General features: G+C 32.4%; 1 protein-coding gene across 4 annotated transcripts; it reads right to left on the minus strand.

Moving 5' to 3' along the window:
* Positions 1 to 5,279: 5,279 nt before the first annotated feature.
* On the minus strand, positions 5,280 to 16,694 carry LOC130612090 (uncharacterized). 4 transcript variants are annotated; one of them, XR_008975382.1, is made up of 5 exons: positions 9,651 to 9,926; positions 7,808 to 8,536; positions 7,213 to 7,374; positions 5,737 to 6,917; positions 5,280 to 5,606 (listed from the first exon to the last, which is right to left on the minus strand). XR_008975382.1 is itself a non-coding variant. In XM_057433379.1 (4 exons), the coding sequence occupies exons 1-4, from the start codon at positions 16,603 to 16,605 to the stop codon at positions 5,935 to 5,937; spliced, it is 1,926 nt and encodes a 641-aa protein (XP_057289362.1). In that variant the 5' UTR covers positions 16,606 to 16,694; the 3' UTR covers positions 5,614 to 5,934. The 4 variants fall into 4 exon arrangements, 3 of the variants coding, with proteins under 3 accessions (XP_057289362.1, XP_057289363.1, XP_057289361.1); XM_057433379.1 differs by lacking the exons at positions 5,280 to 5,606; positions 9,651 to 9,926 and adding an exon at positions 16,554 to 16,694 and having other exon boundaries at positions 5,614 to 6,917; XM_057433380.1 differs by lacking the exons at positions 5,280 to 5,606; positions 9,651 to 9,926 and adding an exon at positions 14,107 to 14,204 and having other exon boundaries at positions 5,614 to 6,917.
* Between the last annotated feature and the right edge of the window lie 615 nt (positions 16,695 to 17,309).

Raw genomic sequence — 17,309 nt, forward strand, 5'->3', positions numbered from 1 at the left:
TCAGAAGGAAGTTTTATCTTTACATCTATTCAATCCGACTGCAACGTCATGCCGACAATTACTGAAGAACTAAATCCGACGCCGTATAATAACATCAATACTCGTGACGTATCGATGGACTGCGACGAGATTTTTAATCGAAAAGTTAGTGTCGATTCCACTGATTTAGAGAATATGAAATCCGAAGAAAGCATTGAAGAGACAATACCAAGCATACTGGAATGTGTTCAGACAAGTGTTAGCAACAAAGAATGTTTGCTAAGTCACCATGGCAACGATTCTTTTAGTGTATACCTGGATGCAAGCGACACGTTAGATGAAAGCAAGGACGAAACATCCCGTAACGAAAATGACACAACGTCGCGCAACGAAAAATACAAAACATGCTATAACGAAAATACATCCTCGGATGTTCAAAAATATGAGACAAGGAAGAGATCAAAATATGTTTGGAAAAGTACGGAAAGTCCGGTTTATCCGATTGAGCAGGCTATCAGCAAGGTCAACGTGCAATATCGCAAAAAATGGGTTTGTTTTTCTTGCTCAAATGTAAAAACTTAGAAAAGTTTAAATGCTGGTCGCTGTTTCCATAGTAATTCGTATTAGCAAGGTTTTGCCACGTGTAGAGGAATGTAATATCTATTAATGATAAAAAGCATGTGATTAAGTGGTTAAATTTCATCAGACACATACTTTCAAGATGGTAGCAATGAATGCTCGATGAACATTAACCAAACGACTTGGGAAGGACATTGTGTTTACTTAACAAATCGCAAAGCAGTTCTTTAAAAGCTGCAAGAGAATGTTCACTATACGTGCGATCAACTTCTTTCCCAGGACTTTTTTGTGCCGCTTTTTATCTATTTCTGCAAAACGTTAAACTTAATTTTTGCGTTATCACGTAAAATTATGAAAAAATTATAAAAAACAAACTTTCGTGCGAAAAATCCGATTTGACAATTTAGAGCGCAATAATGAGGTAATTAGAGATACTTAAAACAACGCAGGAGGAGAGCAGGAGGAGTTATAAAAACGCCACCTCCTAACGGATAAGGTGTAGCAATATCTCATTAAAATAAAAAACAACAGATTTGCGTTCTCACACGACCAAATTGTATCAAATTTTAACTAATCAATAAAGTTTGGTTTCTCACATAATAACCACCCTCGTTTCCAGTTCCCGAAGTGAATACGTCGTGTAGTAAACACGGAAGTTATCACTACTCAAGACGCTGTTTTCTTTATTTGTAAAACATTTGGAAGGAATCCATTCTTCTTGGAAAAAGGTTAATCACGATAGCATCTAAACAAATACATGTTTTAGCACAAACCTTCTACAACCGTGTTGAGGGCCTCTCCAAAGAAAGAAGACTTAGACAACCCACAGAAAGCTTTCTTGAAAATAAAAAACTTGACAACCAACATAAAGCTGTGTTAAAAATAAAAAAAACGTGTATTAAACACGTTTTTTTTTTTTTAATTTTAGTCTAAATTTATATTTTGTTTATTTCTAAAAATTTCTTAGTCGGTTTCTTATTTTTTTAGTTAAAGATATATATCCAATGATTGTTCTAAAGAAAGTGGCTCGCTTCATTTTGGAAAAATATTTTGTAGTGTTTAAGTCATTCTTTTTTAACATGAAAAATGAAAACATTCAATTTTTAATTGCGTTTAAAACAAATCTGTCGCTGCAATATATTAGCTTCATTTTAATAAAAGTTTTTCCTTTCAAAAAAGTTCCTCAAATAAGTAGTCAAATATGAAAAAAAGTTTCTTAATTTTTTGAGATTCTACATGCAAATTTCTTATAAACCGGCTTTTTATGAAAAGAATGTGTATTTTAACAAGTTTAAGGTTGGTTTTCATTATCATAAACAAGTGTTATGCAACAACTTGTTTCCATGGCATTTTGTCTTGGTGATGAAGTTAATAGCAGCCACTCCGTAATAACGGCTCAGAGGTCACAAGACCCTGGAGACGAGGTTGGTTAAGCAACAGTCGCACAGCCGTCACTGTACGGCTTTTGTGGAAACAAAAGCAACACAAGAGATTTTACACAACAAATGTTATAGAGATTTTTTATATCTCTACAAATGTTGTACAAAAACTGTTGTATGACAATTACTGGCTTTAATGGAAACGAAATACCTTTATTTATTTATTTATTTTCTATTTCTGTGTAAATGTGAATGAAGCGGTACCAGTTTAATTAGACGATACAATCTTATCAAAAGATACTTATTTACTTAGTTTAATTGAGCGTATTTAAATTTTTCAACATTTCTAAACAAAATCGTGCGTTTTGCTATTTTAAAATGAAGGAGCGTTCATTCATTCCCACCTACTTAAGGGTCCGTAAGCTTACAATTTTAATATAGGATATAATCGTATTCGTGTTTTTACGGTGATCTGTTAGGTAAATTATTGTTGCTGCAGTGTCGGTCTCGAAGGTAATCACTTCTAGTGTTTGAAAAAGAAGACCAACCTCGTTCCCAGCGCCTGTTGTCTCTTATCTCGGGACGGCGAGACGTTCGTATCGTCCTCCGATGTTAGAAAAGATACAAGATGCCCTGGGGACGAGATTGAAAGAGGCAATAAATATTCAGGAAGCAGCATCGCTTGATTAGTCTTTCACGACTAGAAACCCCTGTAACTGAAACATCGAAAAGTGAAACGGCTAAGCAATTTATTACCATAAAGTGAAACTTTTAAGAATTAATATATGCGAATTTACAGAAGGCAACATATTGCGTGAAGAGCACGAATATCGGAATCTAAACAGTCACAATCCACTCTTAATGTAATCTCATAAAGATTAAGGTTGAAGTAACGCCGTACAAATTTTAAGTGGATCAACATTGTTACAACGATTACACACTACCATGGAGAGCATGTCAAAAATAAGTACGAAAGAAGAAAATATTATTATTGCGAATAGATTAGGTTGAACACACTTAAGGCTAATACAGAGCTGAAAAAGCTAGTTAACAATTCTTTTTTAATATATGTTCAACATCATTTTATGCCTCGGGTTCGCTTAAACAAACATTTTGACCAATTTTATTCCAACATCCTAAAAGTGGAACAAGTGGAAATGATTTGAAACATTTTTATTGTTTTAAAAGTTAGAAAAAGTAGAAAGTGTAGATAGCTAAACAGAAAATAAAAGTCAGGTGGCATGAAAGACAAAAGATTATTGCTTTGAGAAAATGTACGCCCAGAATTTCAAGATTTTAAAAGATTGAAAAAAAATTAGGGGATAACTTTATCCTCTAATTTTGTTAGAAAAAAACCTAGAAATACCTCGTTCCCAGGGTATTTTGTCTTTTTAGAGCTAAAAGGACCCTGGGGACACAAGGATGCTAAAATAATATTACCACGCAATATGCTTTAAAATTTTTCTGTAGAAAGAGCAGTAGCAATAAAAAAGGAGAGAATTCCAGTATATTAAATGCACATTGAAACAAGCATATATTTTAAAACCTGTACTTAAACTATTTTGTGAAAAAACGGCATTGCTCAGGTCATACCCGGGATAGGCGCAGGGCCGGAACAACGATAATTTCGTTACTACAGGTGGTACTTGAACCACCGTAGTAATTTTCCAATGCGTGCGACGGTTTTTCGAAAACAATAGAAAACATGGAAGATTAGCTGCGCGCGAGATTTAAACAGTACTGCGAATTCTCGCACGCTGAAAATGACGCCCTCAAGCGGTCGATAATCAATCGGAATTACGAAGTCATCAATTTGTAGCTCAAAAACAATTGCTTGTGTGAATGTAATCCTGTGAGAAACATCGCAGCATTTGTGTATCTTTTTTCGAAAGGATTGTAAGGTGTCCCACTTCTCAAGTTAGCACAAAAAGCCGTACACTAGACAAAAGAAATAAATTAGCATTACAATTTGCTTACGTCAGCAGTTTTTGAGGTGACATCATCACGAATAGCAAAATGTTAGAAATTACCATCTTCTATCAAATTTTTAACGCTTTAACAAATTAACATTTGTAAATGTTTTCTTTCTCGTCACATATACGGCATGCCCACTTCGATCCCAGGACAAGTTGTCTCTTTTTTGCATATCGGACGGCGAGACGAACATTAGCTATTTCGTCAGACCTAATAATAAGGATCTTGAAACTCTCTAGGGTGAAATCCAGGACCCAGGACGCAGGTTAATGTTTTTAAACGAAATATTATCAAGCCTAGAATAATATCTCGACATATGGGAAAGGTGAGACCAGGTGTTCATTTGTTTTTGGATTCCGGGGGAAGTATGGTTGCAAAGCTTGGGCGCCTGAATTTAAAGGAATTGACGGAAGGGCACCACCAGGAGTGGAGCCTGCGGCTTAATTTGACTCAACACGGGAAAACTCACCAGGTCCAGGCATAGACATCATCATCATCTAATAACCCCACCCCCCACTCTTCGGCGACTCAAAAAGTTATTTAGCCTCCTTCCTTTATTTACCCCCTCCACTACCCCCAACCCCCCCCAAAAAAAAAAAAAAATAAATAAAAAAAAAGTAGAAGTAGTCAAAGAAATTCGATATTTTAGTTGATTTAATATACTATATCCAATGCTGCAGCTTTAATTTTTTATCCTAAAGTTTTGATTGCAAAACATCTATGGTTCTTTTTTTTTACAATGGGCTGTGTATGTTCCAGGCACTACAAGACCATCTTCCAATTTTCTGTGACCAGTTGGAAGGTTGCATCGAAGATGTAAAACTTCTTATGTTAGATAAAGATGTTGGTGAAACAGATAAAGTTAACATTATGTATCATTGATTTGGAAAATAAATATTGTTTTTAAAATTCTATTATTTTTTAGCCCTCCCCCCCCCCCCCCCCCCTTCTATTAAGCCCCTCTGTGTAAAACCTCCAGACTTTAATAAGTCCAAGATTTTTTTAAAATGCATTTTACCATACTTATTTTGCGAAACTGAATTGGTTAAAGCCAAATGTTTTTTTAGCCAGGAGACGCAACGTGATTTTTCTTACCACTAGAAATAGGCTAGAAGACTAGAAGATAGACCAATCATGCCTAACAGGCAACTAAAAGTATAGAAGGAAATGAAAACAGAAAAAAAATTGAAGTTTACAGAAAAACATCAAATACATAGACAAGAGTTATAGCAAACTACAGAATAGACATAAAATCCAACGTAATTTTTCTCGGCAATTCAGAGAAATGTGTTGAACTAAATTTCAATATCCTCAGAGAAAGCTTACAGAAAGAATAATGCGCTAATCGAGTCAAAAAGAGTTCAAATATTCCAGTTTGCTTGTTCTTCGGTAAAATATTTCGCCGTTTTAACATTGATGTAAATTTATTGATACTATCGTATCTTTAACAATCTTTTTCAGATATAACCCAACATTTCATACTGTAAAAGTACCTCACATGCCATGTTTACGTTTGCAGCATTCTAGTCCGTCTTCGTATTATTTTAAATTTAAAAATTTGCCCTGCGTCCCTGCATTTCAGGTCCCACCTTTTTCATATGCTATCACATTACACAACATACCAAACCAGCACTTTCTCTCCCATAGTCACCCGAGGGTTAATAAAAACATGTTCTTTTCTTGTCTTGCATTCTTCTATGTACATATAAATATACAAAATATTTTTGTTACAGTAAGCATCACACGAAATATATATTATTTTTACAGAGCAGCTTGGAATTTGAAGAAATGCGATTTTAAGTCGAGCAATAGGAAAAAATAATACCTCTGATGCCAACTTTATGTCAGCCGAACTGAATCTCGAGTATCCGATCCTTGGTAGTGAGCTGTTATCACTATTTGAGTTAATGAGACACATATGGTAAATTCTTCAACAAATATATCCGAAATGGTATGTGATGAGCCGTAAAGGAAATACATCAGTAGGCAGCTAAAACTCCAACTACACCTATGAAATCCTTTATCAAGAAACTAAAGGTTCAATAGCATGTACACTAACTTCCCAGTCTAGTTCTGTGTTTTCGTTCGGTAAAATATCATTAAAACTACTTTCCCAGGTTTCACGGTTCATGTCAGTAATATCTGTCGTTGAAAATTTATTCGTCCATAATGCTGACTCGTTGCCATTCGGTAAAATATCATTAAATTTTGTATCCCAAGGATTCTTTTGCGCATCGACTTTTTCGATATCTTTAAACGATGTCTCCCAGTCTTCTACTTCACTGTAACTATTAGGTACATCGTTCATTTTTATGGACCAGTTCAAATCCTCATTTTCGTTTTTTTTAATGTCTATAAATTTTACATTCCAATCCTCTGGAGAACCTATATCGTCAGAACAGTCCGCAAAATGAAAACTCCACGTACCTTCTTCAAATAAAGGCGAAATTTTTGAAAGTCTCGTCTTCCACTCGTTTATATCTTCGACGTGTTTTCCGATGTTTTTAAACGCCGTGTTCCAATGTGTCGCCCGGTCATCTGACGTCACAAGCATTTCATTAGACCGGTACTTCCATTTGTCCAACGAGCTTGTGACATCACCTGTTTTATTAATTTTTGTCCTCCAGTCTCTTTTACTGGCACGGGATGTGAATTCACTGGGCAATTTAAATGTCCACTCATCCTTATTCACAGTATTTTTACCAATAGTATTGAATTTCGTCTTCCATTCGTTCTTATTGGTGACATTCTCACGGATTTTATTAAAAAAAGTACTCCACCTGTTACCTGATTGGTCGATTTTTTCGATCTCTGGTAATTTTGTCGACCAATGTCGAGGCGTCTCTGTGTTTACAAATTTTTCAGGTATAACTGAACTCCATTTTTCTCGATCTTCTTTGTGATCGAGATTGGAGATATCTTGAAACGATGTTGTCCAGTCTTCCTTGCTTGCTTTACTATCTGCGATATCCAAGATAGTTGTTTCCCAATCCTCTAATGTTGCCTCTACAAAAACAAGTGAATTGTGACATACACAAACGCAACAAACTCAAAACATGGTAACTTAAGGAAAGTGTTTTCGGTAAGAAGTTTTTGCAGAAGCTATTTTCGCGAGTCAGACGACCTAAACAGAAATTTTTTTGGGCAAATTGTTTTTGCGATTTTGTTTTTATGCAAAATGCGATTGAAAATACTTATGAAGAATATACGGAATTAATGTTTTCGATTTGAATGCCTTAAGAATATTTTCTCGATCTTTAAAGCTTTTTCGAGGAAGAACAATTTGAGAAAGTACACCTACCCCCTTCCACTTCAGGTAGTTTTGTTTCCCATTCGTCTCGACCAAGTTGCAAATCAAGCTGCACATTGATGTCACTAAACCAGTCTCCCGTGTCAACATCTATACCAAGTGAGCCAAGGAACTCTGACGTGTCGGATTTATTGTCGTCGTCGTTTTCCATTGCTATGGCAATAAAAAATACACTATTGAAAAAAAACGCGCCGAAACGTAAAATTAAAAAGTGTATCATCAGGTCATGTTTCAACTAAAAAAATAGTTTAGTTAAACCACTGGATATAAATGTCACCTAAGAATTACCTTAAAGCTTCTTCCTGAGCAAAGACGCAAAAATATTTTTTATATTAGAGATGTTCTGTTCGACATACCGGTAGCAAAAACTTTTTCATGGGACGACTACATTCAAAAAACACGGGAATTCTTTTTTTTCGTATAAAAGAACTGCAAATTGCTTTTGAAAATCGCCTGTAGTGTACACTAGTGTGAGTCATTAAAATCGAAACAAAGGTTGATTTCGTACCCTATTAAGGGATAAATTACTTACAAAACTCATTACCGAACTTTACCGAAAATACACATTTAACATATTCTTACATACCATTGGTAACTTGTCCTTCCTCTCTTACATTCTGCGGGACAGCATGTTTTGGAAGCAACTCAATCGCTTCATGCTCCTCGCTTGTGTTGGAGTTTGACCTCGATTTAGATTGTGTAGGTGTATGGAAGCCATTATAGATTTCCGGTGTGTTGTTAACATTTGTAAAGGTGGATATAGTTTCTTGGTCAGTTTCACGGCTCGTGTGCGATGTACTACCCTCCTCCGTGGATATCTTTATGTCTTCACTATCGCCTTCGTCATTACCAACTTCGTTTCTTGTGTGTAGAGAGTACGGGTTTGTTAAAACTGCGGTTTCCCCTTCTTTTTTCGCTTTTTTTGTGCAGGAATGTTCAGTGATGACTAATTTTGACGACGCAAACGTTGGCTGCTCATCCTCTAAACTGGACAAACTATGCAGCTCTCCATTGTCTTTTTCTATTTTTTTCTTACTTAATAATTTTCTCTTGCTGACATCATCGTGTTCTGTATCGCTTGGAAAGTCACTTAATTCAACATCACTTCCCTCAGCTGACGCGCTCGATAATTTGCTCATCAACCTCTTGCTTTCTTCCTTGTTTTTTGATTGGTCCATTGCTCCTTCCCAGGCCGTCACAACGATGGGGATATCCACTAAATTCTGTTGATTCTCAGTGCGTTTTTGGACGGCTGATTGATTCGCGTAGACTATATCAAAAGAGGGATTCCCAGGGCTTTTACAATCGTCAACACCTAAAAATACACAAAAAGTATTCATTCTGGATATAAGAAAAAAACTGTTAGAGATACGAAGTGTTAGGTTCTCTTGAGGTACCTTCCTAAAAGAACGATATTTTGTCGGCCATTTTTAAGTTGTTTCTTAGCAACGCTCTTATAACAATTCAGAAGAAAAAAAGGCTAATAAAATTATACGTTTTATAGTAAGGATATTCTTTATTCACTACATCGAATCACTGACATATAGGTTAAATTGAAATATTTTAGAAGTCTCACAGCAAGATAATGAGAAATTGAATAATTGAAGTATAATTCATAGGAATTCATTACATCAAAACATTGCCTAATTATAAGAACAAAAAGAAAAACAACTTTGAAGTAAAAGAACATCAAACTATCGCAGATAAAAACTGTTGACAATTCGGGAAATGTAATCTAAGCAACTAATAAGATGGAAATGCTTATGCACTCTTAAAAGTGAAAAAAATAATCAAAACTGGATTTTTTTTTAGTCAAAAAAGCATGCTGTTATGTTTTCTCAATGTAAATTGTACATAAGAAAGAAAAAAATGATTTCTGACAACACTTCAAAAATAAAGGTCTAAAGACAGCTTATGGAATTTCAGCAACATCGAATACTTTCTAACAAAAATAAAATAGTTTGAATAAAAAACGTTTAAAACGATCAAAATAAACTTTTAATAGAGTTAGAACAGAAAGACTTGGTTTCACCAACACAAATACAGGTTTTCTACAGGAAACAAGTCTATAAAAAAGTCGAGGCTATTTTTAAAAGAAAAAATCAGGAACGTAATCAGCCTGTATTTATTTATGGAATATAAGAACAAACATCGAAGTGTCGAATAACTAAGAAAAAATTATCTATAGTTTTTGCTTTTTATTAGTATATATATACATATGTACTTATATGTTTTTTACAATGAGATTACTTCACATCACTTGTAAATCTAACCATGTATTCCCTATACCCTATTTTTTTCGAAGAGCACAAATAACAACTTTTAGTTGAAAAAAAGTAGGAAATATAATCACATCTAGCCTCATCTAAAATTTAGACGTTCTTATAAAAAAAACATGTATCATGATCAAAAACAGATGATTCTCCCACCTGAAGATGCATAATCGTATAATTCAATCGATTCTGCTTTTTGCTTACAAATATAAGCATTCACGATCAAATCATGCTCAGTATTTACCACCATCGAGAAAGCTACAGCATATAAAAATCCCCACAACAACACTTTTCAAACAAATCTTTCCAAAATATCAAAATGACATTTATTATTAACTAAGCCATTATGTTTACAAAGAAATCCTTCTAATGTTCTATCCCAAGTTAGTTCTCAACTCAATCAAAAATATTAAATATTTAAAACTCGCTCATTGAAGAATATATTTAAAACTTTTTTTTGAGTTGCGTTATAATTGAGGTAAAGTCCTGCGGTGAACCAATTGTCATTCACGAAGCACTTTGAAATATAATTACAGCTTTTATGTTTAAACAATTAAAAACATACCAAAGATTATTGAAGCTACATAGCTTCTAAAAAAATGCTCAAGTCAGCACGACAAGGTTATTCCCTCTTCACACGAATCAGATGTTTGCAATGCATTATGGGGTTGTATTAAGAACATCTACAACAAGTTATATAGATCACTAAAAACATGCATATCCGCATATTGTCTTTTTAACGCCCGCTTCTACTGGCGTTATTTTTAATGAGGCGTAAGCATGGGCAGTATTAGTGTCCAGCGCGTGATCGTGAACATTTGAGAAAAACATCATAAATAATACAGTTAAAGGATGGTAGCGTTAAGATTAGGTAAAAATGATCTTCTGTTTTGTGAGTTAGCTGATGCGCAGTGCACTAAAAAATACAAAAATGCAATAAAATAAAATATGAGGCACGCCATTTTCATATCGATAGGTATTAGGGGTTGTTTACGTGTCCTGTTTTGGCGAGATCTTAGTGTAGTTCAGAAAATCTTATAAAAAACGTAGAGCTTATTGTAAATCAATAAAAACGTGTTTTTACAACAACATCTGGTTACATTTTTTACACTTTTCCAGCCTCAAATTATTTTTTTTTTACAAGAGGAAAATATATTGTCTGTTTTAAATGCCTATAAATATTTTTTAAAAACAAACGTATCTTCGTAGGATGTATTGTAGTATAAGAGAAGAAATGACTGTTCCAAAATAATTGTTTTGTTTTAATAAATCTGGGCTCACGTTATTTTGTTTTTATTATCTTTAAAAAAAATCAGGCTGAGTATTAATGTGCGCGCTCAAGAGAAGCAAAAATCTACATAGCTTGGTCTGAAGTATCAGGAAAAGCAATCACAGTCGGCGCTCGTTATCTTGACTACCCGTTATCTCGAACTTTCCTTATCTCGACCTTTTTCACGGTCCCTTTGAGTACATTTTATCATTTATCTCGACCCTTTCTGTAATTTTTCGAATTTTATCACACAAAAAAATCGATCAAGAAAACATGGAATGTTCGAATTTCTCAAACTTTCTCAAATCAAGATTTCGAATGTCTACAAATTTCTCTTCGTTTACACATCATGTCTGGGATAAAGCGTAAGGTAAAAACTTGATGGTTGAAAAATGCAAAGCTCTAAAGGAGATGGAAAAGAAAGGTGTGACACATAAAGACGGCAACGACATGCGCTTTTTATTACAGCATTTAGAATCCTTTCTCAATAAGGACAGAATATCTGCTAAAAAGTAAAGTAAGCATTTTTAATTTTTTTAAATGATTAAATACATACAGCATGAGAATAGTAATAATTGATTCTTCTGATTAACAGTCCATCCCTGACCAGGTTTAAAAATTTTCATGATATTGACAAACTTTCCTTATCTCGAGCTTTTTTCGTGGTCGAAGCAGCTCATTTCTCGACTATCCACTATCTCGAACTTTCGTTATCTCGAGCTTTTTCACCAGTCCCGTGGAAGGCCGCGATAACGAGTGTCGACTGTATTAGCTTACTTTTAAAACTTAAGGTTACTGCAAAGGAAAAAACTCACTTGCTGAGTAGTCTCAGAAAAACCCTTATAATTTATCAATACTTTTATATTTTTTTTATGTTTTTTTTTTGTTTCTGAATGCTTGATGAAAGACTTTTTTGATGGTGTTATTTTCATGAGATGGTCATTTCCCAAAAAGAAAATATAATGAAATAAACACACACCAATTTTTTTCACCGTACGTTTTAAAATGGCTTCTTTTTCCGAACGCGTGGTCGTTTTCGCACCATTATATTCAGCACGAATTAAATTCAAAAGGGTTCCCGTTTTTTTTTTCTAATAACGTCGTTATGAAATTATTTGTAATTATATATAATCATTCAAAAAAATGCATATTTTTTTCTTTCTGTCGTCATAATTCTCTAATCAGTAATTTATACAAAAAAATCCGGGAACCTTTTGTGCATAATTTATTCAGCTTTTCATCACCAAAAATTTCAATGAGCCAATAGGAAGCTTTCGGAAAAAGAGACCACAAACGTAAAGGCATGTATGCGAAAATTTACTAACGAGATATTTGTTTTTAAAGATTTTCGTAGGTGTGATAAAAATGTGTGAGCTGAGTGTGCAGAAAGATGATAGAAGTGCGAACTTTTTCTTTATGCTGAATATGCATGCACGCGCTCAGAATCATTAATAGACAGAAGTCAGGTTTACAAAAGACAGCTCATATGCATATTCCTTAACTTTGATTTTTTTTAATTCGATAGTGAAAGTAAACTATCTAAAAAAATATTATTATGCATATTTTTAAACGGGAGCGACAAGTCTCATTCATGGAGCCATAACAATATTTGATCACCAGACTTTCATGACGTCCCACATGACGATGACCGTTGTGACGTTGGAGATGACGTCACAAAAGTCAACAATTGCAACTTATACAATGTATCTCTTATAACGAACAAATAAGAGGGGAAAAACAAAACTGATGAGATAAAATTCCTTTTTTGTTTACCCACAAAATTTCCTGCAAAATTTTCCTATTAAATAGCATTTCCAGAATTTCGTAAAAGTCAACAAAATAATGATTCAAGTGCAACTTGATGGATGATATCAAGCTACAAAACCTAAAGTTGCTCAGTTCAACTGGCGTTTTATAAATTGAAAGTCATTTCAAACGATGAAATTTGTTAATCGTACAACAACAGATTAAATACCATTTTTTCATGAAGAGGAAAATAAATCGATACATGAAGAATTTTTGGATAAAAAAAAAACATTCATCGGGACAAAAAAAATTAAACAACAAAATAAATAAAGGAAAAAAAATTATTCAAAAATGTATACAACCAAAATAATTGTTGATTAATAAAAGCCACTTGGTTGTTTCTCCTTCCACTTGCACTGGCTACTATAAATTAACAAATAATTTTACTAAGCTAAACTTATCTGGCTACCATCGATAGTTCCTTCACATGTTGGTAGATAGATATCACAAAAGAAGAATGATTATCATAGAAAAGAAGTTCAAGATTATAACCCATTTCAACTCAATACCATTGATGGGAAACACATGCTTATTTTGCAACCAAAAGTTTCGTGAGAGTTTTCAGAACAAGCTGAAGAAATAACATCTACTGCACTTTCTTGTTCTTCATTGGGTAAAAAAAATTCAAAATCTAAAACATTAATATATACATATATTGATCCTAAACGTAAACTTTAAAAAAAAAGGAAGAAACGTAACTTCATACCAACGTGTTCTCTTAATCCTATACAGGTATGTTAGCCTCCATTACCCAACACATTAATTAACATTTTAATATAAACAAGCATGGTAAATTAAGTTTATCAAAGTCAATTAAAACCTAACCACTTCCTCTCTCTGTCAAGACATTGAACAATGCAAAGTTACAAAATGGTTGACCTGGTAACCAGAGTGAGAAAAGATCTTTAAATTATTTTGGTATTTATATGTGGATAAAAAACTTGTCCAATACTATTACTCTTCAGGGGATGCTTATGCAGTCAAATAAAATCAAATTTATATCCTAAAAACAACAAACATATCCGAATTATACCTAAGTCTTTTTATTAACCACAAAGATTAAAATTAAAACGAAAATCATCAAAACGAAACTCAGAACAGACTTTATATAACGGTAATACACTTTAAAGTAATGCAGTGTAATAATAGCTGGCTAGACTAACCTGTAAAACTGATATGAAACTTGATTTAAAAGTTTAATAATATCGAGGCCCTGGGTTTCCTTCTGACTATCCATAATATAAAAAAACAGGTCTTCTTTCTAATATATCAAATCGAGGTATTTAGTAATTTGTAAGGTTTAAAATGAAGGAACTTTTGAACTGATAATTAACCCGCGGTAATGGAGTGTAATTTCTGCAATCAAATACGAATAAGGTCTTAAATTATAAATCATTTTGGAAAAACATTAACTTCAAAATAACTGTAGCGCAAACAAAAATTAAAAAATCAAACTTGGAATAATTATTATTAAAAGCCCAAAATATTATATATTACGAAAGAAAAAATTGTGGAAATAGACGAAAATATACATACATAATGTCTTTCGTTCCACACTCCTCTACACAGGATTTTTAATTAAACTTATTTTGATATTTATGCTTTATCAGCAAAAAAGATGTTTTAAACAGCAGATGATGTAACTCTCCTTCGTAGATGATTTTCTTTTGTTTTATAAACATTTGATAAAGAAATTTATAAATTATAGAAACTCCAAACCACTAAGTAATTGTTAGTCTATTGTTTAATATGTTTTCACAAGCGATTGGATGTTTGTAAGGACCACATAAAGAATAAAAATTAAAATTACATTTTTTTCCTTGAAGTTTCCTTCAAGCTTTAACTTTCCTTTAACACTCAACTTTCAATTTGAAGCTTCCTCTCAATTTTGTCATTTTTCAAGTTTAAAGAAACATTTCAGTACTTCTTGGAAGTGGCAAAAGCCTTAAATGTTCTTAACATGTTCTAAAGTTTTAGACCTAAAGAAGTTCTTCTGGTTTGTTTTTCTTATAAAAACATGTGTATCATTGTTAAAAAAATCATGTACGACATGAATTATACGAATAAAATAACAAAGAAATCATGATTTTGGGGTCGTAGAAATAAATTAAAGAGTCTTTACTCAATGTAAAATGCAACTGTAATAAAACTAACATAGACGAAAAATGTTGTCTAACAATTTAGATTTAGTTCATACTTTTTTTTAAACAAAAACACAATTAAAATTTTCCTTGTTAATAAAATAAGAATAAACAATGTTGCTATGGTGATTATTTTTAACCTTACTTAACGATACCCAGCTAAAAAAACACATAATTTCAAAACTGCTGACGCATGCTTGCAATTAATTACAGAAACTAAATGACTAACAATGTAGAAAGTATTAAAAATAATAAAACTAAATCGAATTTATATCAGATTCTGCCTTGAGAAAATTTTGCTGTAAAAAAATTGTGGGATGCGAAACCTTTAACTAAAGTCATAATACCTGTAGTGAATGAAATGACTTTTAATTGACAAATCTGTAAGAGCAAAGAGCAGAATAACACAGTATTATATGACATCAGAAAAGCAATTATTAATACAATACATTATTGCCACTGCTTATGACAATTTGAACTTTCGTAAGTGTTGATTCAATATGGTGGTTAGAATGGTTGGAGTAAAAGTTATTAATTTATTTTGTGACATTTTTATGAAGTAACTATGGAAAAAAGTAATTATAATTTACATTACATGGTTGTTCAAGTTGTAATGTAAGAATTTTAAACAGACTTGGGTAGGCTAAATGATAATTTATTTGCTTTATGCTCAAATTATTCTCAATTTCTTTAGCGAATGTACTTTAATTCCTAAGAAGAAGAATAAACAATGAAGTTGCGCTCTTTTAAACTGAGTAAAAAAATCGAAACCAATTCTTTTACTTTGTTCAAGGTTTTTTTCGAGGAGGAAGTTTTGGCAACTAGTGCATAATGAAGATAGAAACATAAAGTTTACGCTTATATTTTATCAGTAAATTTGAGCTTGATTATGTTTTTAAGTTTTGTAACACGACCAGATACACTTTCCATTGAGATATCCATGTAACAAAATATTTGAGGAATTACACAGTTATTTTGTGCATTTGTCACATACAACCTAGCAGTATAGAGAATTCCATCTAGACTTGTCAGAACTGTTAACCACAATAAACCCACAAACTTCATTTCCCTCACCTACTACGATTGAATTTATGATTGGTGTAAACTATGCTCAGTACAGAATGCATCATGGAAAAGTCATATACACATAAATACATCGTTCAAATAAGCCACTATGTAGGTCATTAGCACACTTCTGAAATATTTATATGCTTTCAAAGCAACAGAAACAACTTGGTACATATAAAGAAAAATATTCAGGAAAGTATTTTAATAGTTAAAAGTCTTTTCTGGGGCATTGGTAAACTACATGTAAAGTTTGGAATTTTATTAAAAAAGGGAAAGAAGTACAAGTATGTCTGAAGCAGGTGTTTTATATGTTAGTTAAAATATTAAAAACGGATAGCTAATTTGTTTTTTAATTAACTTTGACTCCTTCTACAAATAAGATTTATAGGTATACAATGCGCATAGGATTTACATAAAAACATACACGCACTTTGTTTCTTGTTTCGTCTGTTTAGTTCTATTTGCAAATGCACTTATCTATTACAAACAAATCAATTTTTTGGAATACCAAAAGTAATTTCTAAAAGTCTAAGAATCATAGCATATACAGGGAAGTAAACTTTTTAAGTCAGACATTGACAATTACCAATAAAGCAATTAAATGTTGATTTAATAAAGAAACAAATAAAAACAAGCACAATATAAATCTATTTTTAAACATAGTATTCAAATCTGTTGTCACCACAAGAAACTGTCTATCTTAATATAATTATTACGACTATTACAGTGTATCATGTCTTGAAACATAAAAAGTAAGAAATACAATAGGCCTACCTTTTGTTTTTTCTGTAGGGTGAACCTTCATAGACCAACACAATAAACCCATCAATAAGTTATTCTAAAACATCTTCCATGTCATTCTATCCAACATGCGTAGCTGTAAATGTTATATTTTTTTGTTATATCTTCTTTATTCCTAAATTATTAAATATTAAAAAAAAATCAAGGATCTTCAAAATTAGCATATACGAAAAAACGTGATTCTGAAAAATATATATATATATATAAATATTTGATGATTGATGAAAGCCATAACTTCTACACAATGAAACATAAAGTTGATAGAAATGTAGAAATAGGAACCAAATGTTTAGAATGAAGTGGTCTTAATTCTTTATAAGCAGATTTTTTTATGGAGATATCATATAAAAATTAGCAAATAAAAACAACACATTATATTTAAAAACTATATCTACACTTTTCTTATGAAGAAGAAGCAAAAACAAAACAAAACAAATAAATAAAAATAACACATGCATATTTACATCTGCAGAATTTTAAAGCTTTAAATATATAAAATAATAAACTAACCCCTAATCTATATGCATCACAGCAATAAATATTTTACTCAACAACTGTATGTATTGGACATGTAAAAAATTGTGTGACACAATTTTAACAGTATGTATACATATAACTCACACTTAAATCCACAACAGAATATATTCATTCTTATATAAACAAAGACAGCTATTTAAATTAAAATTTTCGGATCTCTTGTTAATATTGTAAAAATGAGCCACACATGTT

This window comes from Hydractinia symbiolongicarpus, chromosome 10, assembly GCF_029227915.1.
Source record: "Hydractinia symbiolongicarpus strain clone_291-10 chromosome 10, HSymV2.1, whole genome shotgun sequence".
NCBI lineage: Eukaryota > Metazoa > Cnidaria > Hydrozoa > Anthoathecata > Hydractiniidae > Hydractinia > Hydractinia symbiolongicarpus.

What these genes read in the sequence shown, in the direction of transcription:
- LOC130612090 (XM_057433378.1), bottom strand. Translation starts at nt 9,744, where the DNA reads ATGGTGGTAAATACTGAGCATGATTTGATCGTGAATGCTTATATTTGT. An exon ending in GGAAGGACAAGTTACCAATG is followed by an intron (nt 7,375 to 7,807) that starts GTATGTAAGAAT and finishes TTATTGCCATAG; the next exon opens with CAATGGAAAACGACGACGAC. An exon ending in ACTACCTGAAGTGGAAGGGG is followed by an intron (nt 6,918 to 7,212) that starts GTAGGTGTACTT and finishes TTGTTTTTGTAG; the next exon opens with AGGCAACATTAGAGGATTGG.